General features: G+C 41.7%; 2 protein-coding genes across 16 annotated transcripts; both read right to left on the bottom strand.

Moving 5' to 3' along the window:
* Positions 1–585: 585 nt before the first annotated feature.
* pik3r6b (phosphoinositide-3-kinase, regulatory subunit 6b) lies at positions 586–12992 on the bottom strand. Of its 12 annotated transcripts, none has more exons than XM_020493707.2 (20): positions 12786–12986; positions 10861–10949; positions 10564–10650; positions 10313–10404; positions 10113–10181; positions 9695–9827; positions 9466–9565; positions 9005–9182; positions 8717–8861; positions 5658–5744; positions 5180–5543; positions 4811–4904; positions 4563–4682; positions 4279–4386; positions 3570–3675; positions 3384–3457; positions 3049–3139; positions 2899–2951; positions 2497–2597; positions 586–2344 (listed from the first exon to the last, which is right to left on the bottom strand). In XM_020493707.2, exons 2-20 carry the CDS (start codon positions 10895–10897, stop codon positions 2194–2196), a joined length of 2190 nt encoding a protein of 729 aa, XP_020349296.1. In that variant the 5' UTR covers positions 10898–10949; positions 12786–12986; the 3' UTR covers positions 586–2193. The 12 variants fall into 12 exon arrangements, with proteins under 12 accessions (XP_020349296.1, XP_020349293.1, XP_020349301.1 ...); XM_020493704.2 differs by having other exon boundaries at positions 4279–4389; positions 12786–12985; XM_020493712.2 differs by having other exon boundaries at positions 1026–2344; positions 4279–4389; positions 9466–9535; positions 12786–12992.
* A 2168-nt stretch (positions 12993–15160) lies between these two features.
* On the bottom strand, positions 15161–24669 carry LOC109897626 (phosphoinositide 3-kinase regulatory subunit 5-like). Of its 4 annotated transcripts, none has more exons than XM_031834579.1 (11): positions 24536–24669; positions 21826–21938; positions 19354–19454; positions 18636–18990; positions 18229–18298; positions 17904–18081; positions 17419–17560; positions 17132–17200; positions 16792–17004; positions 15617–15708; positions 15161–15499 (listed from the first exon to the last, which is right to left on the bottom strand). In XM_031834579.1, exons 4-10 carry the CDS (start codon positions 18724–18726, stop codon positions 15644–15646), a joined length of 828 nt encoding a protein of 275 aa, XP_031690439.1. In that variant the 5' UTR covers positions 18727–18990; positions 19354–19454; positions 21826–21938; positions 24536–24669; the 3' UTR covers positions 15161–15499; positions 15617–15643. The 4 variants fall into 4 exon arrangements, with proteins under 4 accessions (XP_031690439.1, XP_031690438.1, XP_031690437.1 ...); XM_031834578.1 differs by having other exon boundaries at positions 15617–15711; XM_031834577.1 differs by lacking the exons at positions 15161–15499; positions 15617–15708 and having other exon boundaries at positions 16563–17004; positions 18636–18774; positions 18850–18990; positions 24536–24668.
* Positions 24670–25138: the final 469 nt, after the last annotated feature.

A 25138-nucleotide genomic window follows, 5' to 3' on the forward strand; every position in this document is an offset into this window, starting at 1 on the left:
GCTGTCCCCAGTCCACCTGGCCATGCTGCTGTTCCAGTTTCAACTGACCTGAGCCCTAGGACCATGCCCCAGGACTACCTGACATGATGACTCCTTGCTGTCCCCAGTCTACCTGGCCATGCTGCTGCTCCAGTTTCAACTTCCACCTGACTGTGCTGCTGCTCTAGTTTCAACTGTTCTGCCTTATTATTATTCGACCATGCTGGTCATTTATGAACATTGAACATCTTGACCATGTTCTGTTATAATCTCCACCCGGCACAGCCAGAAGAGGACTGGCCACCCCACATAGCCTGGTTCCTCTCTAGGTTTCTTCCTAGGTATTGGCCTTTCTAGGGAGTTTTTCCTAGCCACCGTGCTTCTACACCTGCATTGCTTGCTGTTTGGGGTTTTAGGCTGGGTTTCTGTACAGCACTTTGAGAAATCAGCTGATGTACGAAGGGCTATATAAATAAATTTGATTTGATTTGATTTGAAGATCAATTATATGAAACATTTTGTAGGACTTTAAATGAAATTATGGGCAGAAAGACAAATTCAACCCCATCTTTCATTGAATCACATGGCTTATTCAGCACAAAACCATTTGATGTTGGTAATTATTTTAATGATTACTTCATTGGCAAAGTGGGCAAACTTAGGCAGGAAATGCAAACAATGAACAGTGAGCCATCATATTCATGCATAGAAAATAGAAAAGAATTAATGAAAATCATTGGAAGTTTGAATTTTGTAAAGTTAGTGTGGGGGAGGTGGGGAAATAATTTTTTGCGATCAATAATGACAAAACTTAGATGGAAAGCTACTGAGGATGGTAACTGACTCTATAGCCACTTTCATCTCTTTAATCTGAGCCTAGAGGAAATTCTTTGTCCTCAGGCTTGGAGGGAAGCCAAGGTCATTCAGATACCCAAGAGTGATAAAGTGTTCCTTTACTGGTTCTAACAGCAGACTTATAAACTTGCTACCAGCTCTTAGCAAACTGTTGGGGGAAAAATGGGTTTGACCAAATACAATGCTATTTCTCCTCTGTAAACAAATACACACTGCCAAGCAGCATGCTTATAGAGAAGGGCCCTCAACATGTACTGCACTGACAGAAATTACAGATGATTGGTTGAAAGAAATTAATAAGAAGATTGTGGGAGCTGTACTGTTAGATTTCAGTGCAGCCTTTGATATTATTGACCATAACCTGTTGTTGAAATAAACATATGTGTTATGGCTTTTCAACCTCTGCCATATTGTGGATTCAGAGCTACCTATCTAATATAACTCAAAGGGGTTTCTTTAATGGAAGCTTCTCTAATGTCAAATATGTAAAAGTGTGTTGTACCACAGGGCAGCTCTCTAGGCCCTCCACTCTTTTCTATTTTTACCAATGACCTGCCACTGGCATTAAGCAAAGCATGTGTGTCCATGCTGATGATTCAACCATATACACATCAGCAACCACAGCTAATGAAGTCACTGAAACAAAGAGTTGCAGTCTGTTGGGTGGCCAGTAATAAACTGTTGTTTAAAACTAAGATCATTGTATTTGGTACAGATCATTCCCTAAGTTCTAAACCTCTGGTAATGAATGGTGTGGCTTTTGAATAAGTTGAGGAGACTAAATTACTTGGTGTTATCTTAGATTGTCAACTGTCATGGTCAAAACATATGGCCCAGAACAGAGCGGCACGTCTTGCTTATCATTGTAGTCAGAGTGTAATGACCAATGCTGGAGATGAGAAGCAGGTACGGGGAGTCAAACATTTAATCAGGAACAGTGTCAGCACACGAGTAAACAAAGACAAACAACAATTAATGCAGAAGCAGGGAACAGAGCGGGGAACCAGACAAATATAGGGAAGGTAATGACAGAGGTGATTGAGTCCAGGTGAATCCAAAAATCTCTGACGTGCGTGACGGGGGAAAGGCAGGTGTGTGTAATGATGATGGCAGGAGTGTGCTTTGCTGGAGAGCCTGGCACCTTCGAGTGCCAGGGGGTAAGAGTGGGACCAGGCGTGACACAGAGGGCTGATATAAAGGAGAGACCGACTGCATCTGCATCTTCTTTTTATAAGAAACATTGTGTTGAAATCGGGCATAACCGATGTCACTTTTGTTTTGAGCTTACTTCGCCGTTGGCCAGAGCGGAGCACCTGGCTCACGCCTGGGACAGAGCCCGGGCTAAATAATCAAATCCCCTCAGTGGTTGATGCCAGTGAAGGTGTTGATTGGCAGAGGCAGGATCTTGCACATGTATTTGCTCAGCCCCGCCTCCCTCTCCTCTCCCACACTGAACTTGGAACTTGTCTGGAGGCAATACCCTGGATCCAAACATGGAGAGATCTCAATGCTGTAGAAGAGTGTTAGTTACTTAGTTATTACAGTGTGAGCCCAGGGAAATTCTCTGTAAAAGACAACTAAATAACTACTGTATAGCAATCATCGATATTAGAGATGGTAGAGCATCATGGCATTATATTGCTGATGAGTATGATCTCTGACCTTTGCACATGTGTGTATTTCCTGCGACAGTCTTTGTCCAGACAGACAGTGAAGGTCTTATCCTCCAGGATTCTGATTTTAATGTTTTGTGTTCTGATCTCCTGTCAACACAGCATGGTCAAATTAAATATCCTGATAGGTTAGGAGCAAAAATCATTGTGGGATGTGACTCCAAACTGCAGTACTGTATGTCTACCCTCTTTGCATTTATGGGCTCAAATCAAACCTCTACCATTATATATAATTGCTTTAATCAATAATCTACTTTGGAGGTGAGACATGAGGATAAGATCAAGAAATCACATCTGTCAGTGTGTTGCCTGACTGACAGTTTTAGTACTTTCCATATGGTGTTACTGGGGTCTCAATGATTTATTATCATTCATTCAGAAATATCCTTACCGTGCAGCATCTTGGATTTGTACTGTCAAAATGGACCGTTAGGGAATCAAGACCTAGGGAAAATAGGGATGACAAATTGCTGATTTGAGGTAATGAAACCAAGTTGCTATTGAGAACCGCTAGGTAGTTACTGCATGTTTTAATGCAAACCTTCTGTTTCATTAGGTGATATTGCACTGATGACCACTCCACATGTCATGACTGACATTCCCTGGACAACCTCTTGTTTGCTCAAGGAGACCTGCAGAAAGCATTTGAGACACAGACACATTTGGTACTGTAGTTAAGACATTGTAGTTAAGACATTATGCCATAAAGGATATCTAGATATTTCCATAGTTGTTACTTTTCATTTAAATGTGTACTACTTGTTCCTAAATTATTACAATGATACTGTGACTACACTAACCAAGCATGAACACATTCACTAACCACTAATCAAATACTCTATAACACAAATAGGGAAGAAAGCCTTCAGAAAGTACCTTAGTGTAATTCATAGAAACCACCGCTCCACAGGTTCCAAGTGTCTTCCTTGTTCGTCGCAGACTAGATCTCTCTGCAGAGAGACATTATGCAATCACCAACAGATTCAGTAACAGGACAATCTAGTTTCTGTCCCTGTCCTGACAACACGGTTCATGCTGCATTCACAGTTGTGACAACAGTACCTTGTTTTAGATTTTCTCTGAGTGTTTTAAACTCCGGGAACTCAGCATCCAGGTGGGACACAAACACCTCGTTCACAGGGCTGCCAGTCTGGCCAGAGACAGAGATCTAAAAACACAACAGGGCAACAAGAACAAGCTCAAATTAGGGAGAAATTGTGTTGTTTTTTTCTTAATGATAACAAGTGGTTAAATTGAGCCGGAGCTACTCGAAGCAGGGCTCTTGCACCTTGGGTCACAGGGAAAGCCAAGCTCCAGCAATCTACAGGTCCAAAGAAGAAGGTAGGATAAAACGTATGATAAAAGAAGGTTAGGATAAAGGCTTGGGTACCCTAGGATGACAGCATCCCTAACCCTAGTTTCATGTCCACATTCCAGTTCAACCCTAAACATAGCCTCAACCCTAACCATAATGCTAGCTTCATGTCCACATCCCGGTTCAACCCTAAACCTAGTCTCAACCCTAACCATAATGCTAGCTTCATGTCCACATCCCGGTTCAACCCTAAACCTAGCCTCAACCCTAACCATAATGCTAGCTTCGTGTCCACATCCCGGTTCAACCCTAAACCTAGCCTCAACCCTAACCATAACCATATGAACTCTTCAGTATGAACTATTCATGGGCTGCCATATGTTTGTGTATCATCTTGCTGCTATCACACACGCACACACGTGACTATGACATGTGGATGTATCTCAGGGAGCTGACCTTAACAGAGTAGAGTGTGAAGTGGACAGGCTGTAGGCCACAGCGAAGGTAGTAGGAGAGGACATCCACAAGGAAGTGGTTGGGTTCTGATGACCTGCTGTGCCTGGACTGCTGCAATGGCACATAGTAGACACAGTATTAGGTCTCACTGTGACATGACTGGATGTCTATTTCTCTCTTAAAATCCCTTTCTATTTAGGTAGCCTTGAACCCATTTGATGGATCTTTCTGGACAATCATGATCAGAATTAGATTACTTTATAAAACATATTAGTACTCATTACCGTTCTTGCCAGCTTTGGAATCATGGCTCCCAAACTGTTGATGTTGCTTTCGTACCAGGGATCGACCCTTCCTAAGAACGAGGCTAGAGACAACCTGTCTCCAACTTGTGATGTGCTTTCCTGAAAAAGAGAAAAGACTGGTTCCATAACCTAGCAAATCATACCGGTTACTGTACATGTGCAGCATGAGATGGATGTTTATTTTACATGATTGGTATTATTGGATTTTGGAATGGATTATTGCTCACAGGTGAATTGACGATAGGCTCATCAGTGACAGGGATGTAGTATATCTGTAGGTTCACTCTCTTGGTCAAGATGAGATGTTTTGCCTCCCTTTTTCTGCACACAAAAGCAATGCACATTGTAAAGCAGTTCACACACATTTCTAAATAACAGAATTACAGTGTAATTACAGTGTACAGTAGTCCTCTGTCTCTCAGTTGGTAGAGCATGGTGTTTGCAACGCCAGGATAGTGGGTTCAACTTCCAGCACTACCTATGCATAAAAATGTATGCACGCATGACTGTAAGTCACTTTGGATAAGGATAGGATGAATACCTAGGATGAAACTAGGTATTAAGGGACATTAAGGGACAGTAGAAGTACTTCCTACCGGATGGAGTGATACACCTTGGCCAGTCTCCCCAGCACCCTGTCGTCTCCCATCATCACTATGCGTGCGGTAAGGTTCCCCTCCTCTTTAGGGAGAGGGGTGCTACAGGTGGGCCCCTTGATGTTTTCCTGTACCAGAGCCATTTTGTCTTCTGGCTTCATTCTCCCTCTGAAACACGGTGACCGTGACCGGGTTAATGGATTCCTCTGTTCCCGCTCCTCCATGTCAGACAGGTCCTTCTCTATTCCACTATCAACAGACAGGAGGGAAACCCTCTTAGAAACATCCTCCTCTTCCTCCTCCTGGTACATAGAGTTCCGCTCAGAGGTGGAAATGTTTAGGGTGAAGTTTACCAGCTCATTCCCTATAGAAAAATATGAAAGATTCAAGATTGCCACACTATCTATTAGTCTGATTTGACAGAATTTTTAAGTCTTTATAATACCCTAGAAACTAAGGTTCTATAATGTTGACTCACACAGCTCCTCTTCGTTTGTCCACAGGTGGAAGTGAATCTCTGGCGAGGGCAATGGAGTGTTAGAAAGAGAGCCACGGGCCTTTGGGTCTGAACAGAGAGAGAGTGAACATAACACAATAAACAGTGAATATCAATAATCAGCAAATCTCTTTCATTATTCTCCTTTAGCCTTCGGTGGTATACAATAAACACCGTATGCCGGGGTATTTAGAAATGGCCACGGGATGGTTTTTCAATACCGTCAAAACTATTTCTTTGAAGGTTTTCAATACATTTTAATATTTGTAGCTATTCTTTAAGTAAATACCTGCAGTAAACTTGCGCAATACCTTAGGAGATAAAGCAGATTGTGTTCTTAATTTCACCTGTCACACTATTTTACATTATGTAGTTAAGTCAGTCACGTGGTTGTTTGTAAATAGCACAAAGGGTTAAAGAGGGAGCAGGTGAGTCCATCTGTGTATTGACAAGGGTATTATATTTCACTTTGAAAGGCATCAGTGTTTTTGCTTCAAAAGAGTGATCAGGGGCGTGCAACTATAGTTTTCCTTCACAGAAAATGCATTAGAAAATAGGTGAATTTTTAATCAAATGACAACGGAAGTGCAACACTATTTGGCTGGCAGCCACACAACTAAATGAGCTTACTATGAAAAATCAAGGTCTTTTAAAACATATTTCTAATGTTTATCATAGAAAGAATGTAGCCAGCTACATTTCCTAATGTTTTGATTAAAGTTAATCTAGCATTTTACCTGAGGAATGTAGGCTAAAATTAAAAGTACCAGGTAGTCTGCTGATAAAATGCCCTTTTGTGAATTCTCATCCGAGTGGAGAAGTGCAACTGAAGCACAAAATTAGTCTGATGCCGAGCAGAAATGACATTAAGAAGCATTTTATATCTGCTTTTATAAAAGGTATTTCTCATGCGTTATTTATTTTCTTCGTGAAAAACGCAGAATTCTTCGTTAACCCGACCCCTAAGTTTAACTTGCTAGTTATCTAAGTAAGTGGCTGAATTAATAAGGTGACAGGGCATCATATCATATCAGCTTTCTGCCGTGTTTGAGAAACCTGTACAGCTGCCAATGCTATCGTGATTTCCTTGTGTTTTTTCTCCTCTATGTTCTTGGCTGTCTACTACTCCTTCCCTCTTCTCCGAGCAGAGCAGGCAGGCCCATTGCCCTAGCGATTCCAGACTCCACACAGACACAGTGTGTACACATTCTACTCCAGAGCCAGAACTGTTCTTCCTTCAAAAAAGCATGCATCAAAACTTTGTTCATTTGTACAATGTCTCTCATTCACTTGTAAAATGTCCAAACTCACGAAAATGACATTAGGTAGCTCCTACCTATATACAGTACTAGTCAAAAGTTTGGACACATCTACTCATTCAAGGGTTTTTCTTTATTTTTACTATTTTCTACATTGTAGAATAACGGTGAAGACATCAAAACTATGAAATAACACATATGGAATAATGTAGTAACCAAAGAAGTGTTAAACAAATCAATATATATTTTATATTTGAGATTCTTCGAAGTAGCCACTCTATGCTTAGCACTTGTTGGCTGCTTTTCCTTCACTCTGCGGTCCAACTCATCCCAAACCATCTCAATTGGGTTGAGGTTGGGTGATTGTGGAGGCCATGTCATCTGATGCAGCATTTCATCACTCTCCTTCTTGGTCAAATAGGCCTTACACAGCTTGGAGGAGAGTTTGGTCATTGTCCTGTTGAAAAACAAATCATAGTCCCACTAAGTTAAAACCAGATGGGATGGCGTATTGCTGCAGAATGCTGTGGTAGCCATGCTGGTTAAGTGTGCCTTGAATTCTAAATTAATCATTGACAGTGTCACCAGCAAAGCACCCCCAGACCTTCACACCTCCTCCTCCATGCTTCACGGTGTGAACCACACATGCAGAGATCATCTGTTCACCTACTCTGTGTCTCACAAAGACAGGTCGGTTGGAAACAAAGCTCTCAAATTAGGACTAATCAGACCAAAGGAAAGATTTCCACTGGTCTAATGTCCAATGCTCATGTTTCTTGGCCCAAGCAAGTATCTTCTTCTTATTGGTGTCCTTTAGTGGTGGTTTCTTTGCAGGCATTTGACCATAAAGGCCTGATTCCTTTGAACAGTTGATGTTGAGATGTGTCTGTTACTTGAACTCCGTGAAGCATTTATTTGGGCTTATCCTCCGCAGCAGAGTTAACTCTGGGTCTTCCTTTCCTGTGACGGTCCTCATGAGAGCCAGTTTCATCATAGCGCTTGATGGTTTTTGCAACTGCACTTAAAGAAACTTTCAAAGTTCTTGACATTTTCCGGATTGACTGACCTTCATGTCTTAAAGTAATTATGGCCTGTCTTTTCTCTTTGCTTATTTGAGCTGTTCTTGCCTTATTTGGTCTTTTAACAAATAGGGCTAACTTCTGTATACCAACCCTACCTTGTCACAACACAACTGATTGGCTCAAATGCATTAAGAAGGAAAGAAATTCCACAAATGAACTTTTAACAAGGCACACCTGTTAATTGAAATGCATTCCAGGTGACTACCTCATGAAGCTGGTTGAGAGAATGCCAAAAGTGTGCAAAGCTGTCATCAAGGCAAAGGATGGCTACTTTGAAGAATATCAAATATAAAATACATTGAGATTTGTTTAACACTTTTTTTGGTTATTACATGATTCCATATGTGTTATTTCATAGTTCTGAGGTCTTCACTACTATTCTACAATGTAGAAAATAGTAAAAATAAAGAAAAACCCTGGAATAAGCAGGTGTCCAAACTTTTGACTGGTACTGTATGTATAACTTTATGAGCTGGATTGCCTGTCTTTGCAATTTGTTTATTTTAGTTTGCGTTTGTTAGCATATTTAGCTAGCAGCCTTCATGGAAATTCACTATGACTAATTTAGTTAGCATTATGGTAATAGACGCCCAATGGGTTTTCTGGTGCCCCCTTGTGTACTAAACCTGTAATACCGTAAGGACGGTATGCCAATAGGAAAATCTGGATACCGCCCAACCCTATCCTCCTTTACACACACCTTGGTTAGCAGAGGTCAGGATGTCACTGTAGATGTGCTGTAGCCTGGTTTTGTGCTGGTCACGGCCTGCCTCGCCGTTCTCTATACTCTGCTCTACAGCTAACACCACCTCCTGGAAGTACTTTTCCACATCTTCTCCTAGATCCTGCGGCACACACACACATGCACGCCCGCACACACGCAGGCACACACGTGATTTGATTATCCATCTGATGCACACAAATACCAAGATATGAAATCAATTAATCCAAACATCTCATATCATCACAGCCCATTGACCTCCCTCACCTCCAGAGCTTGAGTCAGTATGGGACCATGACAGGCCTTCCCCAGTCCAGCCTGCAGAGTGTGCAGTAGCACCCATCTTGCCAGTGTGTCACTTTGGGGGCCGGCCAGCACCAGGTCTGCCCTCACCGCCTGCCACAGGGACCCTGAGAACACAGCCGGGTCTGCAAACACAAATACCCTACAGGGGACACAGTCAGAGGGGCAGCCAGTCAGCACAGCTATTGTGGATACAGCACAACCTCAGAGTAGCTGACGGGAAAGTCCTCATTTACAAGCATCAGTTTGTGAAAGGGAAAGTGACACCCAAGCTCACACATAAGCCAACAACCCCCCACCCTCACCTTATGAGAAATGACCATGACTAAATTAGTCAGCTTTTGCTGGTGACTACAAACTGACTTCAGTGGGAAGTGTAAAATATATTCTGATGGCGGACGTGTTCGTGGGTGTTTTAAACTCACCTTTCCTGCTGGGGGAAATGTTTGTTCCTTAGGCTCTGCTCAGCAATTACCCTTCTCTGATACAAAGCTCCTGTGGAGGAAGTTATTGTAGGGGAGGGAGCTTTAGCAGAACAAAGGGAGTAAGGTAAATACATGTTGGGAGAACTGTATACTGTATTCATATGATTCAAATGTGCTTGTGCTACATTACATGCCACTATGTTAAGTGTAAAGTGCTAGTGATGAGTACCTGGTGTGATCTGCTCCATCTTTATGCTTCTCATGTATCTCAGTGTGATAGTACAGTAGGGCTCTGGAAGTGTTAGGAGCCGTTTGAAGCACTCATACACTCTCTGAAACAGGTTGCATGGAATGTGGCTAGACTGCAGCCGATACAACGGAATAAAAAGAGCAGCCTTCACAATCAGATACATACATCAGAGCTGATTGGAAAGTAAAAACAAACATCACATAGTTTGAATAGGGCATCCAAAGATTAAACAAACAAGGAACAATACAATTATTCTAAGCAGGATAAAGATAACCAGGAAATCAACACAAGAAATATGATACGTGGAAATAACACAGTAAACAAGACGTCAGTAATACAGGACAGCTACTTTCTGATCAAGGTTATTTCAGATGAAGGTAGGATAAATTAATCTGACCTGAATAATAACGTAGTTGAGAGTGTGAAGCAATGGAATGACATGCATCTTATAGTCAAGCCTCTCCACCTGAATCAACAAATGAAGGAAGCTTTCATCATCAAACTGACAATTAAAATGGTCAATTGTACTTCTGAAGACAAAGGGCATGCCATGTGTCATTCTGCAAGAACAGAATACTCTGGTAGTGTCAGACCAACCTTCTCTAGCTCTTTGACCAGAACCCTGACCAGTGAGACACTGTTAGATGGATGGGTCTCCACCTTCTTATGAAGAGTCCACCTCAGCATACCTTCAGGAAGTCAAACAAGGCTGCTGAATTGACCACATAATGTCCTCAAGTCTATTAAATTGTGTAATACTATTAATATTGTATAATAGATAATTATGCCACATAATGATGAATGGGATAATCGTTGACTTTTTATTGTTGTATGCACTGATAATGTACCTTTGTTGCATGAGGAGGCAGCCTGTCTGAGGATGGCCTGGATACTGTTGTACATACTGGCCTCCACTGCTGACGACATACTGTCAGCTACAATAATAGAGTTATAAACATCAAATGTCATATTTAGACAAGATAGCAGCTCTGTTTAAAAACACAGTGGTCCTATGTGTGGGGATTCTTACTACTAGACGTCAGTCTACCCAAGTAATTAAAAGGGACAAACAACAGTAAAGAGCAAAGTATACATAAACATTGAAATACTGTATGAGTTCAAAGACTGAGTAAGTGAGCGTTTACCTACTGGAGGGTTCCATGGGGTTGTTTTCTTATTCATCCCAAGAGAATTTGGAGGTCAAACATCACATTTCAGCATCATGGGTTCCCACCTAGATAATGGAGCAGAGGTTGATGACACCACATGTACTGTATACAGTGGATTTACAGTACTTTTGGAAAGTATTCAGACCCCTTGACTAAAATTGCACACAGCCAAGACAATGCAGGAGTGGCTTTGGGACAGGTCTCTGAATGTCCTTGAGTGGCCCAGCCAGAGCCCGGACTTGAACACGATTGAACATCTCTGGAAAGACCTGAAAATAGCTGTGCCGCGACGCTCCCCATCCAACCTGACAGAGCTTGAGAGGATCCCAAATACAGATGTGCCAAGCTTGTAACGTCACACCCAAGAAGACATGATGCTGTAATCGCTGCCAAAGGTGCTTCAACAAAAAAATATTTATTTATTTCACCTTTATTTAACCAGGTAAGCTAGTTGAGAACAAGTTCTCATTTACAATTGCGACCTGGCCAAGATAAAGCAAAGCAGTTTGACACATACAACAACACAGAGTTACACATTGAGTAAAACAAACATACAGTCAATAATACAGTAGAAAAACAAGTCTATATACAATGTGAGCAAATGAGGTGAGATAAGGGAGGTAAAGGCAACAAAAAAAATGACTGAGTAAAGTGTCTTATGTAAATGTGATATTTCACATTTACAATACATTTGCAAATATTTAAAAAAAACTATTTTTGCTTTGTCATTCTGGGATATTGTGTGTAGATTTATGAGGGAAAAGTCGATTTAATCCATTTTAGAATAAGGCTGTAATGTAACAAAATGTGGAAAAAAGTCAAGAGGTCTGAATATTTTCCAAATGCACTCTAAGACAACCAAGGAACAGAAGGTGGGGGGACTTCTCCTCAACTCAGACTTTCTGATAATTCACTTGATAAGAGACACCTAACCTATCAGACACCAAAGTCGATACATACAGGGAAAGTTGGGGAGAAATGATATAAACAAATTGTAATTGATGAATTGATGTAATTTACAAACGTACATGAAAACCCTATTACATTCATACAAACTCAAACGGTCTAATGCTGCAGTTCCGCATCAACACACAGCGTACAATACAGTTAGCCTCCTCAGCTCACACTTCCGAGGCCAGAATTAACCTGTTTCCTGTCTACAGAAATGTGTGGGTGTAGAGAGCATTACGACTAGTTATAAACTGAGAAGTACTCTCTGACAAATTGAAAGGCATAAAGACCAATAATGAAAATATTTATTAACTACACAGATCAGAATGATTTCTGGATTAATGCGAGACTTCCTCTTCTGCTATGACAAATATTTTCAGAATTATTGAGTTCTCTATGCAATTCACACAATGCACATGTGAATACTGAACGCATGAGACATTACAATCAATCAGTCCCCCTTCCACCAAATTCCAGATACAAGTTTAGTGTCATTCACTGTCATTGCGCTAGTAATGCTTCCTACTTTCAAAGTAGACTCAAAGTTCGTTTCTTTCAATTCATCCTAGTCTAATTGTATTTAACTTTTAAGTAATTTGTCACTGAAGTGAACTTTCAAAAGTGTAAGCATAGCGTGAAAAACTCCCTAGGGAACCCAGTTGACTGGCTCAGCAAAAGCCTACATGTAAACTATTGCTGACCTAGGCTATTTACAAAAAACTTGTCATAAGAAACAGTGACATTGATATCAATGTGCAGTGATCTATGACTGAGATCATTAAAAGTAACATATGTATTAGAGTTCTAGATGTAAAAACAGCAAACTCTACATTGCAGCAATCACTATTACACCACTATCGCAAAAGTCTGCTTTACAGGTGCAAATACACTTTACTATTACAGTATAGCCTATAATACAATGATACAGTAGCAATCCTACAGAGACGCACCTGCCTTGCATTTTGTCACTGTACGCTGACACTGGATGTGGACGAATTGGCTGATGAACAGCAGCAGCTACACGGTACACCGTTGTTTTCGTAGATGGACGTTTGGTAAAAAAGACAATTCACTAACCACATTCTATCAAGTAGCCCCTCTAGGTACGTGGGTCGCACGTCAGCCCTCCTGGCTAATCGAGTAGGCTACAGAAACTTAAACAATATATTTGGCCACACCTTCTTTGTAATGTGTAGGCAGGTTGACGCGCGACACAATGTTCACTTCCTTTATGTTATTGCTAAATTAAACAGTATGGAATCCTGTTAAATATGATTTCTTTATTTAATTAAATCTATGTATTTATTCAAGTTGTACACTTGTCAATGAGGACTGAGGAGTCTACAGGGCCATTCATAGTTGAACAATTAAATGTTGACACTATAGCATAGAGAATATTTCAATTAATGAATCTTCAGACATGATAAGAAATGTACAGTGCACTGCTAGCAATGCCCATGGAAGCCCATGAGGACTGTACAATATCTTGAGTGAAACACATTTTCTCACAGCACCACAACAGTAAAATCCCCTTTGTCTAGTCTAGACATCCTCACACAAGTACAATGCATCACAAGGCATCCACTCAAGGAAAAGATAATGCAGCCAAAATATTTTTGACTGAGTTGACTATTACAGTACACAGAACACCAAATTAGCAAAATAATACAACTTCCTCTGTAGCTCAGTTGGTAGAGCAGGGCACTTGTAATGCTAGGGTAGTGGGTTTGATTCCCAGGACCATACATAAAATGTACAATTGAAGTCAGAAGTTTGCATACACTTAGGTTGGAGTCATTAAAACTCATTTTCCAACCACTCCAGAAATTTCTTTTTAACAAACTATAGTTTTGGAAAGTCGGTTAGGACATCTACTTTGTGCATGATAGAAGTAATTTTTCCAACAATTGTTTACAGATTATTTAACTTATAATTCATTGTGTCACAATTCCAGTGGGTCAGAAGTTTACATACACTAAGTTTACTGTGCCTTTAAACAGCTTGGAACATTACAGAACATTATGTCATGGCTTTAGAAGCTTCTGATAGGCTAATTGACATAATTTGAGTCAATTGGAGGTGTACATGTGGATGTATTTCAAGGCCTACCTTCAAACTCAGTACCTCTTTGCTTGACATCATGGGAAAATCAAAATAAATCAGCCAAGACCTCAGAATAAAAAATTGTAGACCTCCACAAGTCTGGTTCATCCTTGGGAGCAATTTCCAAATGCCTGAAGGTAGCATGTTCATCTCTACAAACAATAGTACGCAAGTATAAACACCATGGGACCATGCAGCCATTATACCGCTCAGGAAGGAGACACGTTCTGTCTCCTAGAGATTAATGTACTTTGGTGCGAAAAGTGCAAATCAATTCCAGAACAACAGCAAAGGACCTTGTGAAGATGCTGGAGGAAACAGGTACAAAGTATCTATATCAACAGTAAAACGAGTCCTATATTTACATAACCTGAAAGGCCACTCAGCAAGGAAGAAGCCACTGCTCCAAAACCGCCATAAAAAAAAAAGCCAGACTATGGTTTGCAACTGCACATGGGGTCAAAGATCGTACTTTTTGGAGAAATGTCCTCTGGCCTGATGAATCAAAAACTGTTTGGCCATAATGACCATCGTTATGTTTGGAGGAAAAAGGGAAGGCTTGCAAGCTAAAGAACACCATCCCAACCGTGAATAATGGGGGTGGCAGCATCATGTTGAGGGGGTGCTTGCTGCAGGAGGCACTGGTGCACTTCACAAAATGCATGGCCTCATGAGGAAGGAAAATGATGTGGATATATTGAAGTAACATCTCAAGATATCAGTCAGGAAGTTAAAGCCTGGTCGCAAATGGGTCTTCCAAATGGACAATGACCCTAAGCATACTTCATAAGTTGTGGTAAAATTGCTTAAGGACAACAATGTCAAGGTATTGGAGTGGCCATCACAAAGCCCTGACCTCAATCCTATAGAAAATGTGTGGGCAGAACTGAAAAAGCATGTGCGAGCAAGGAGGCCTACAAACCTGACTCAGTTACACCAGCTCTGTCAGGAGGAATGGGCCAAAATGCACCCAGCTTATTGTGGGAAGCTTGTGGAAGGCTACCCAAAACATTTGACCCAAGTTAAACAATTTAAAGGCAATGCTACCAAATACTACTTGAGTGTATGTAAACTTCTGACCCACTGGGAATGTGATGAAAGAAATAAAGGCTGAAATAAGTCATTCTCTCTACTATTATTCTGACTTTTCACATTCTTAAAATAAAGTGGTGATCCTAACTGACCTAAGTCAGGGCATTTTTACTAGGATTAAATGTCAGGAATTTTGAAAAACTCAGTTGAAATGTATTTGGCTAAGGTGTATGTCAATTTCCAACTTCAACTGTATGTACACATGACTGTATGTTGCTTTGGATAAAAGCTTCATGCTAAATGGAATACAGTATTATCAGAACATCATGTGGGTGTTTATGTCTGAGTGGTTTAGGAGAGAGAGTAGCCTAGTCCAGTGTTTTATGGCAGTTGAGAGCCACAGGAGGTGATGGGCAGGCAGAGCAGGGAGCAGAAGGAGGGGTGCAGTGGCTGGACCTGACCAGGCCGGCTCCTGTGAGACCTCCAGTCAGAACCGCTGCCTGGTTTACAGCACAATGACACCTCACACCTGCACAACAACAGAATAATTATTGGGTCAGCAACATGTCATGTAAAATCATTCTGTAATATACTGTATATTGGCAGCACATGATCAGGCCTGTGGTTGGTTTAATTGATACTGTACCTGATGACACTTTGGATGATCTTCTTCTCATCCTGGTCCAGACACACAGGGAATGTGATCCCACTGCCACCACTCACCTGGACCTTGGAGATCTGCTGAGTGGAGAGCTCAAGGATGAGAGGGATACGAGTTAGTCAAGGTAAGCCAATACATGTTTTTTCAATTTCCATTATCTGTGCTGTTAGGACAATTCTCAGCAACAAAAGAGTCAAATTAAGGTCCTACATCTGTAAGTTCATGCAATTCTACAAATTGTGCCATGTGGTGGAGAGACAAATGTGCAGTTTTAGATATAATTTCCTGTAATTCTAAACATTTCCCCATAGGGTGGAGAAATATTTGTCATTTTTTAAAGATAATTTCCTGCATTTCTACACATTTTGCCATGAAATATGATATCTGAGTGACTAACGATATCAATTTGTTAGTAGTGGTGGGTGGTATATGGGGCTTTGGTGACAAAACGGATGGCACTGTGATAAATTGCATCCAGGTTTCTGAGTAGAGTGTTAGAGGCTATTTTGTAAATGACATCGCTGAAGTCGAGGATCGGTAGGATAGTCAGTTTTACGAGGGTATGTTTGGCAACGTGAGTGAAGGAGGCTTTATTGCGAAATAGGAAGCCGATTCTAGATTTAATTTGGATTGGAGATGCGTAATATGAGTCTGGAAGGAGAGTTTATAGTCTAGCCAGACACCTAGGTATTTGTAGTTGTCCACATATGCTAAGTCAGAACCAATGGGGGCCCCTGAGTAAAGGGTCGGAATTCGACCATGATTACTACAAGTTTAGATAGATGGCTAGACTAATTTATCAATCAAATTGAGTGACTGATATACAGTACCAAGAGAAATAGCTGATGCACAACCAAATTTCGGTATTGCACCTTGTGTATTCTAAGTTTGGACATACCTACTCATTCCAGGGTTCGATGATGTGTTATTTCATAGTTGTGATGTCTTCACTATTATTCTACAATGTATGAAATAGTAAAAATTAAGAAAAACCTTTGAATGTGTAGGTGTGTCAACTTTTGACTGGTACTACATCTCAACACCGTATTCAGATACACTGTGAAACATTGTAGGATACAAGGAAATTCAATACAGGCACATCTGTCTACACCAGTAAATGAAAGATTGAGTCCACATTGACTGATGTTTTTCACACATACAGACAGGGTGGAGGGCACAGACAAGCTGGAGGTCAGGGAGTAGCTGGAGAACATAGTCTTTGGAGCAGGTGGACACAGTGGAGATCCGGTGGTCTGTGTATCGGTTCTTTATTGTTTCCTCCTCTGTTTCCTCATCCTCGTCTCCCTTGTCTCTGTAAAGGTTAAAGACTGGGAGCCGGTCCAGCTCACTCTGAAGAATGTCTTTTAAAATGTCTGAACGAATACACAGAATTACATCATTGACAATCCACAGACACAAAGGCTATACAGATTTTACAGTATGGTGTTGAAATATACTGTCTTGGATATGGAGAAAGAAGCAATGGGAAAAGCTCGTTACCGAACTTGTCCTTATCCCAGGAGTACATGTGACATTTGGCTAAGGGCAGCGTCAGTGTATGGACATTTCCTAATAATAAGAGAAAGAACCGAGACTAAATCAGATCAAGTAGGATCAAGCATTGTATGTGCCACTGAGTTTCTCATTACTCAACATTTGACTTCCTCATCCGTCTCTCTCTAATCATCTCCAGTCAGTCCTGTTTGCCCAAAGTTGACCAGCTTATCTGTTCCAGAAACCCCTCAGATGGTGAGATTATGATGACGCATGTAGTAAAATTCTCTCACCAGGGCCTGTATGGCAGTCTGGAGGGGGTATGCAAATTCTCTCCACCAGCCCCTTCAGGCTCTGCAGTGGACTCTCTCTGGCTGCGTCTGGGTCCCGTGTATAGGCTGCTGTCTCCAGGGCCTCTGTTACTGCAGTCACAAGCTGCTCCAGATGAAGCAGGTACGGTGAGTCAAACATTTAATAAGGAACAGACATGGAACGAGACAGGAACAGCATCAGCAAACTAGTAATACAGGGAAAAAAATACAAATGAATGCAGCAGCAGGGAACAGAGCAGGGGAACTGATAAATATAGGGGAGGTAATAAACAGGTGAGTCCAATATCGCTGATGCGCATGACGAGGAAAGGCAGGTGTGCATAATAGATGGCAGGAGTGCATGATGCAGGGCAGCCTGGCATCCTCAAGCGCCAAGGGTGGGAAGAGCGGGAGCAGACGTGACACTGTGAACACATCATTTAGGAATCACATATAATAGGACATACCTGCAGTGCATGATGCAGTATCTGGAGGGGGTACTTGGTCCCCAGGGCAGCCTGGAAGGCATGTTTGATCAGGGTGATGGAGGTGTCCCTCTGGGAGTGACAGACACCACTCAGCTGCTCAGAGACAGACATGAGTTCGGGAGGGACATCCTCGCCTAGGCTCATTAACAATACCATCCTAATACAGTCACACACACACATTATGAACACACACATACATTATGAGCACACACACAACAAAGAGGAGAACAGTGGTTTGAGTTTAAATGTTTCAAGTTGGAGCGATGTTGAATGATTTAATCACGGATGGTCTGTGTTGACGTACATAGTTTTGGAGTGATTGGTGGTGGTGGTCAAGCCCTGTTCTTCTCTCACTAGTCTTTGAAATGAGATACCTGGTGGAAATACAGTATATGTGATGGTGTTACCTTTAGTATTGTTTAAACCAGGGCTCTCCAACCCTGTCCCTGGAGAACTACCCTCCTGTAGGTTTTTGATCCAACTCCAGTAACTATCCTGATTCAGTTTATCAACCAGCTGATTATTAGAATCAGGTGTGCTAGATTAGGGTTGGAGTGAAAACCTACAGGATGGTAGTGTTGGAGAGCCCTGGTTTAAACAATAGTGCCTCCATGTGGAAGAAAATGGAACTTGAATCAGGACAGTGACAAGTGACAGATGAAATGAGACCCAGACCAACAGGAAGGCTGTATAGAGTCAAGGGTTCAATACATGGTGCCCTGAGCTCCTGCTGGATGAGGGAGAGCAGGTGTTGGCTGGCGCTGCAGCAGGGCTCTGGCCAGGACAGGAAACAGTGGAACATCTCACAGGCCTCCTGCAGCACCCCAGAGTCAGAGGAGAAGTGAGGGGTCTGAAACAGAGGAGAGATACTTACTGGATCATCTGAGAACTACGGTACATTGGACTGGACTGAGTCTGTCCTCACGTGGGTTTCTGGTCATGGTTGGTGGTGATGATGAGTTTCTGTGGTGTGGCGGTCTACTGTATCTGGGCTCATCTGCAGAAGAGTGGAAGAGAACAGGAGAGCCAGTGGGACCACCAGCTCATCCTGGGACTGTTCAAGGACCTACAGAATATAGAATTACATTACAGCTACATTACAGCTACATTACAGCTCCATTACAGTTACATTACAGCTCCATTACAGCTCCATTACAGCTACATTACAGTTACATTACAGTTACATTACAGCTCCATTACAGCTACATTACAGTTACATTACAGTTACATTACAGCTACAATACAGTTACATTACAGCTCCATTACAGTTACATTACAGCTCCATTACAGCTCCATTACAGCTACATTACAGTTACATTACAGCTCCATTACAGCTACATTACAGTTACATTACAGTTACATTACAGCTACATTACAGTTACAGTAAATTACACAGATGTAGAACAGTTCATTACATGGAGAGCCATACCTCCCGTGTTTTCCTCAGAATCTGCTGCAGCTTGATGATGAAGTTTCGTGGATCTCTCTTCACTAGTTCCTCTAAACTACAGCGGTTTATGCACAGGACAGCTAAACACACAGACAAACACACGATGTAGGACAAATATACTCTTACCTCCACTTTCAGTAGGAATGGTGGTCAAATCCAAACAATCATACTGTGTACATAAAATTGACACTGTGCTGTCCATATTTAATACCAGTTTATTTAAGGGGTTGTGTACAAATGTAAAGTACTTATATCACATTACAAACTGGGTGGTTCCAGCCCTGAATGCTGATTGGCTGACAGCCGTGGTATATGAGATCGTATACCATGGGTATGACAAAACACTTACTTTTACTGCTCTAATTACATTGATAACCAGTTTATAATAGCAAAAAGGCACCTCTGGGGTTTGTGGTTTATGGCCAATATACCACAACTAATGTAAGAACAGCCCTTGGCCATATATAGTGTCTTGCAAAGGTATTCACCCCCCTTGGCATTTTTCCTATTTTGTTGCCTTACAACCTGGAATTAAAATAGATTTTGGGGGATTTGTATCATTTGATTTACACAACATGCCTACCACTTTGAAGATGCAACATATTTTGTGAAACAAACAAGAAATAAGACAAAAAATTTTAAACATGAGCGTGCATAACTATTCAATTACAGCTGCAAGTCTCTTGGGGTATGTCTCTATAAGCTTGACACATCTAGCCACTGGGATATTTGCCCATTCTTCAAGGCAAAACTGCTCCAACTCCTGCAAGTTCCTGCTGGTGTTCAGCAATCTTTAAATCATACCACAGATTCTCAAATGGATTGAGGTCTGGGCTTTGATTAGGCCATTCCAAGACATTTAAATGTTTCCCCTTAAACAACGAGTGTTGCTTTAGCAGTATGCTTAGGGTCATTGTCCTGCTGGAAGGTGAACCTCCGTCCCAGTCTCAAATCTCTGGAAGACTGAAACAGGTTTCCCTCAAGAATTTCCCTGTATTTAGCACCATCCATTATTCCTTCAATTCTGACCAGTTTCCCAGTCCCTGCCGATGAAAAACATCCCTACAGCATGATGCTGCCACCACGCTTCACTGAGGGGATGATTTTCTCGGGGTGATGAGAGGTGTTGGGTTTCTGCCAGACATAGTGTTTTCCTTGATGGCCAAAAAGCTCAATTTTAGTCTCATCTGACCAGAGTACCTTCTTCCATATGTTTGGGGAGTCTCCCACATGCCTTTTGGCGAACACCAAACATATTTGCTTATTTCTTTCTTTATGCAATGGCTTTTTTGGGGTCACTCTTCCGTAAAGCCCAGCTCTGTGGAGTGTACGGCTTAAAGTGGTCCTATGGACAGATAATCCAATCTCCGCTGTGGAGCGTTGCAGCTTTTTCAGGGTTATATTTTGTCTCTTTGTTGCCTCTCTGATTAATGCCCTCCTTGCCTGCTCTATGAGTTTTGGTGGGCGGCCCTCTCTTGGCAGGCTTGTTGTAGTGCCATATTCTTTCTATTTGTTTAATAATGGATTTAATGGTGCTCCGTAGGATGTTCAAAGTTTCTGATATTTTTTATAACCCAACCCTGATCTGTACTTCTCCACAACTTTGTCCCTGACCTGTTTGGCGAGCTCCTTGTTCTTCATGGTGTTGCTTGCCTGGTGTTGCCCCTTGCTTAGTGGTGTTGCAGACTCTGGGGCCTTTCAGAACAGGTGTATATATACTGAGATCATGTGACACTTAGATTGCACACAGGTGGACTTTATTTAACTAATTATGTGACTTCTGCAGTTAATTGGTTGTACCAGATCTTATTTTCGGGCTACTTAGCAAAGGGGTGAACACATATGCACAAACCAGTTTTCCATTAAAAAAAAAATATATATATTTAAACAAGTTATTTTTTACATTTCACTTCACCAATTTGGACTATTTTGTGTATATCCATTGCATGAAATCCAAATAAAAATCCATTTAAATTACAGGTTGTAATGCAACAAAATAGGAAAAACGCGAAGGGGGGTGAATACTTTTGCAAGGCACTGTACCACACCCCCTGTGCCTTATTGCTTGATTGTCATTCAGGAGTGCTGTGATACAGCCTGATGCTTCATAGATTTGTTCATTTTGAGTGACTTAGGCCCTAGAAATTATCTCAATTTCCTGTTTGACGTGTGACCTCTGTGTCACCTCTTTCCTTTCCCGTTTGACTCATGGCAAAACTAGATGACCCAACATTTTAACACTGTTTCACAACAATGGGAGTATTTTTTATGAATGAAAATACAGATGATTGACTACATAACCAATGCACCACATTCATTACCATTCAGACGTGAAAGTGGTGAAATTTCACACTGATTAATCATATCCGGAGATTACATTTGGATTTTGAGATGACTGAACTTCCTTCTTAAGAGATGTGCTTTTCAGTAAATCTAAGTGATGAGGCTTACCGTTCCAGGGCTATGTGTTGGGAGAGCTGTGGCCCAGGCCATAAAGGCACCTGTCCACGGCGTGGTGCATACGGTCCTCTGTGCACGAGGTGTGCTCCATCTTAGATCATCTCCTGCAGAAGCATCACAGGATTTTCAGTAGTTGAACAACATTGCCATTTTTTTCTTAATTACTTGCAACCACAAGTGTTTGTTCTGTGGATGACTAAAAGCTGTAATAAATAAATGGTGATGGAGAAGTCTATCAGAAAAGAACACTTCCATGTTTCAGCAGTGTGAACTCCCCTGGCTCTTTGTTAATCCACAGACTGATGATCAGATTGGGCATATATTAAATAAGAGCCTTAGGCCCAGAGTAAAGCTGCTGTGACCTCCCACACAGACCTGGGTCCCCATGGGGCCCTATATTTAGCCTGGAGGGTCTCTTTCTTCATGTGTGCAGACAGGAAGATGTCATTGTGAAGTACAGCTGGGATCCAAAGACAGCCCTGCGACAGTTGCCATGCAACAGGGACTGAGATGTCAATAGGAAACTGAGGGTCACCTGTGGCAGAGCAAACAGGAAAAGAGCCTCCCTATTATAACTACTTGGAACGTGACTAAGGAAGCACTCCGAGGGTAAAGTTCATACCCTACATGAGATGAGGAGATATTTAGATGTAACGGCAGTTCAAGATCACTCTGAAACTTTATATCATTTCAGCCAGTAGTTTTGAAAATGATGCTCACGAGCCAAAACGAGTCCCTGTTTTTTGTGTACTATGTCATCCAATTGTGTACGACATCATCTGTTTCGTGTGATGTTAGGAATTGTGCAATTTGTATGATACAGTATCATACGAATTTAGCAATTTCTGTGATGTGTTACAAATCCAATTTGTGCAATATGTTACATATTTGTTGTGCTTAAGATCCCATAAGTGCATCTTTAAGGCAGGAATGTGATGACATGGAATAATTAAAATACATTGCCCTACTCACCGAAACCTTTCCTGTGCACACGTACCATATTTACAGTTGTGTTGTGTGAACTTGATGGTAGCTTTCACGTATACTACATCACCAAAAGTATGTGGCCACCTGCTCATCAAACATCTCATTCCAAAATCATGGGCATTAATATAGAGTTGGTCCCCCCTCTGCTGCTATAACAGCCTCCACTCTTCTGCGAAGGCTTTCCACTAGATGTTGGAACATTGCTGCGGGGAATTTCTTCCATTCAGCTACAAGAGCATTAGTGAGATCTGGCACTGCTATTGGGCGATTAGGTGTTCGGTGGGGTTGAGGTCAGGGCTCTGTGCAGGCCAGTCCAGTTATTCCACACCGATGTCGACAAAACATTTCTGTATAGACCTCGTTTTGTGCACGGGGGAATTGTCATGCTGAAACTGGAAAGGACCTTCCCCAAACTTTTGACACAAAGTTAGAAGCAAATAATCATCTATGATGTCATTGTATGCTGTAGCATTAAGATTTCCCTTCATTAGCACTAATGGGCCTAACACGAACCATGAAAAACAGCCCCAGACCATTTTTCTTTCTCCACCAACCTTTACAGTTTGTATCGTGCATTGGGGAAGGTAGTGTTCTCCTGCCCTCCGCCAAGCCAGATTAGTCCGTCGGCTGCCAGATGGTGAAGAGTGATTCATAACGCCAGAGAACGGGTTTCCACTGCTCCAGAGTCTAATGACGGTGAGCTTTACACCACTCCAGCCGACTTTTGGCATTACGCATGGTGATCTTAGGCTTGTGTGCGGCTGCTCAGCCATGGAAACCCATTTCATGAAGCTCCCGACGAACAGTTATTGTGCTGAGGTTGCTTCTAGAGGCAGTTTGGAACTCAGTAGTGAGTGTTGCAACCCGAGGACAGACGATTTTTTTGTGTGGCCTACCACTTCGCGGCTGAGCCGTTGTTGCTCCTAGACGTTTCCACTTCACAATAACAGCACTTACAGTTTACCGGGGCAGCTCTAGCTGGGCAGAAATTTGATTAACTGACTTGTTGGAAAGGGGGCATCCAATGACGGTGCCAGGTTGAAAGTCTCTGAGTTCTTCCGTAAGGTTATTCTACTGACAATTTTCTACTTGACATTACTGTACTGGCCCTGGCCAGACTTCCAACCTCAGCAGAGGAAGCAGGTGTCACCCTATTGTCACCCTGTGACATTGTTCCTGTAATCCATGGTGCCGGCCGGAGGACTCCCACATAACACAGGGACAACAATATTGTACTGGGAGCAAAAATAACTGAGTGTGTTGGAGTACATGAAGCAACACCACAACGATCATTTTGTGACTTGGTTAAGACTGTTGTTGACAGATTGTGTGGATGATATGTTGAAAGAGGAACAGGAAACGAAGGCTTTAGCAAAACGTTGCCTTTGCAGCAACATTTTTTTTAAGTTTTAGAAATTTTACACTTCTGCAAAATGGGCCCATTTTCTAAGAAATCTAAGTGACTGATCCTGGTTTGCACCAGAGGTGAGATCAGTGTTGTTGTTGGGTACAGAGGGTTTCAACACTGCACACACACTCAACTGCAGTTTTAACTCAAATCTTGAGTCTCAATTATTTTCCATTCCCAAGTCTTGAGTCACGACACACACCAACAAGTTCCTGCACAGTGTCTAAATTATTCTAGGAGAAAGGACCTGTTGACATTTCATCAAAGCAGTAGACCAGACACTGAGTGAAGATTGTTAAATCTTACCTGCAGCTGTCCTGAAGGGTATGTGTCATTCAGTAGTGCTTTATATCCCAGAGTTTTTTTTCTCCCATACAGCTGTGGCTCACTAGTGGAAGGGAAATGAATACAGTGACCACATCCTTCAGTGTGTGTGCTGCCACAGCCCAACGAAAATAGATGATCCAAATGCAAAGTCAAGTGAGCATGTGTAGCTAAACAAGAACTGAATGAAAGCCATGTTGAGGAGGTAGTTGGCATTGTGGTGGTATGAGGACAGGGCATTTCAAATACATTTACCTCATTTGACATCTTGTCAAGAGATTGACAGCTTGTCAAAGTAATTAAGTAAGCCTACTTCTATCTAAGTATCAGACAGATTATAATGTCTGAAAAATTGCATAACATTGAGAACTTCTGGTCAACTGAAATTGTAAAGCATATTTGAAGCCTTAAAGTTAGACCCAGCGATATGACATATGAAGTAGATGCAGAAAATCAACAGCATAGTGGGTGTCCACAAGATTAGCACAGCAAAGTCAAAATGGTCTTTATCATACAAATTCGTGAAAACAAACATTTGCTTTTTAAGTTTAGGGTTAGTCATAACATTAGCAGTGTGGTTAAGAT

The sequence above is a fragment of the Oncorhynchus kisutch genome, linkage group LG10 (assembly GCF_002021735.2).
Source record: "Oncorhynchus kisutch isolate 150728-3 linkage group LG10, Okis_V2, whole genome shotgun sequence".
NCBI lineage: Eukaryota > Metazoa > Chordata > Actinopteri > Salmoniformes > Salmonidae > Oncorhynchus > Oncorhynchus kisutch.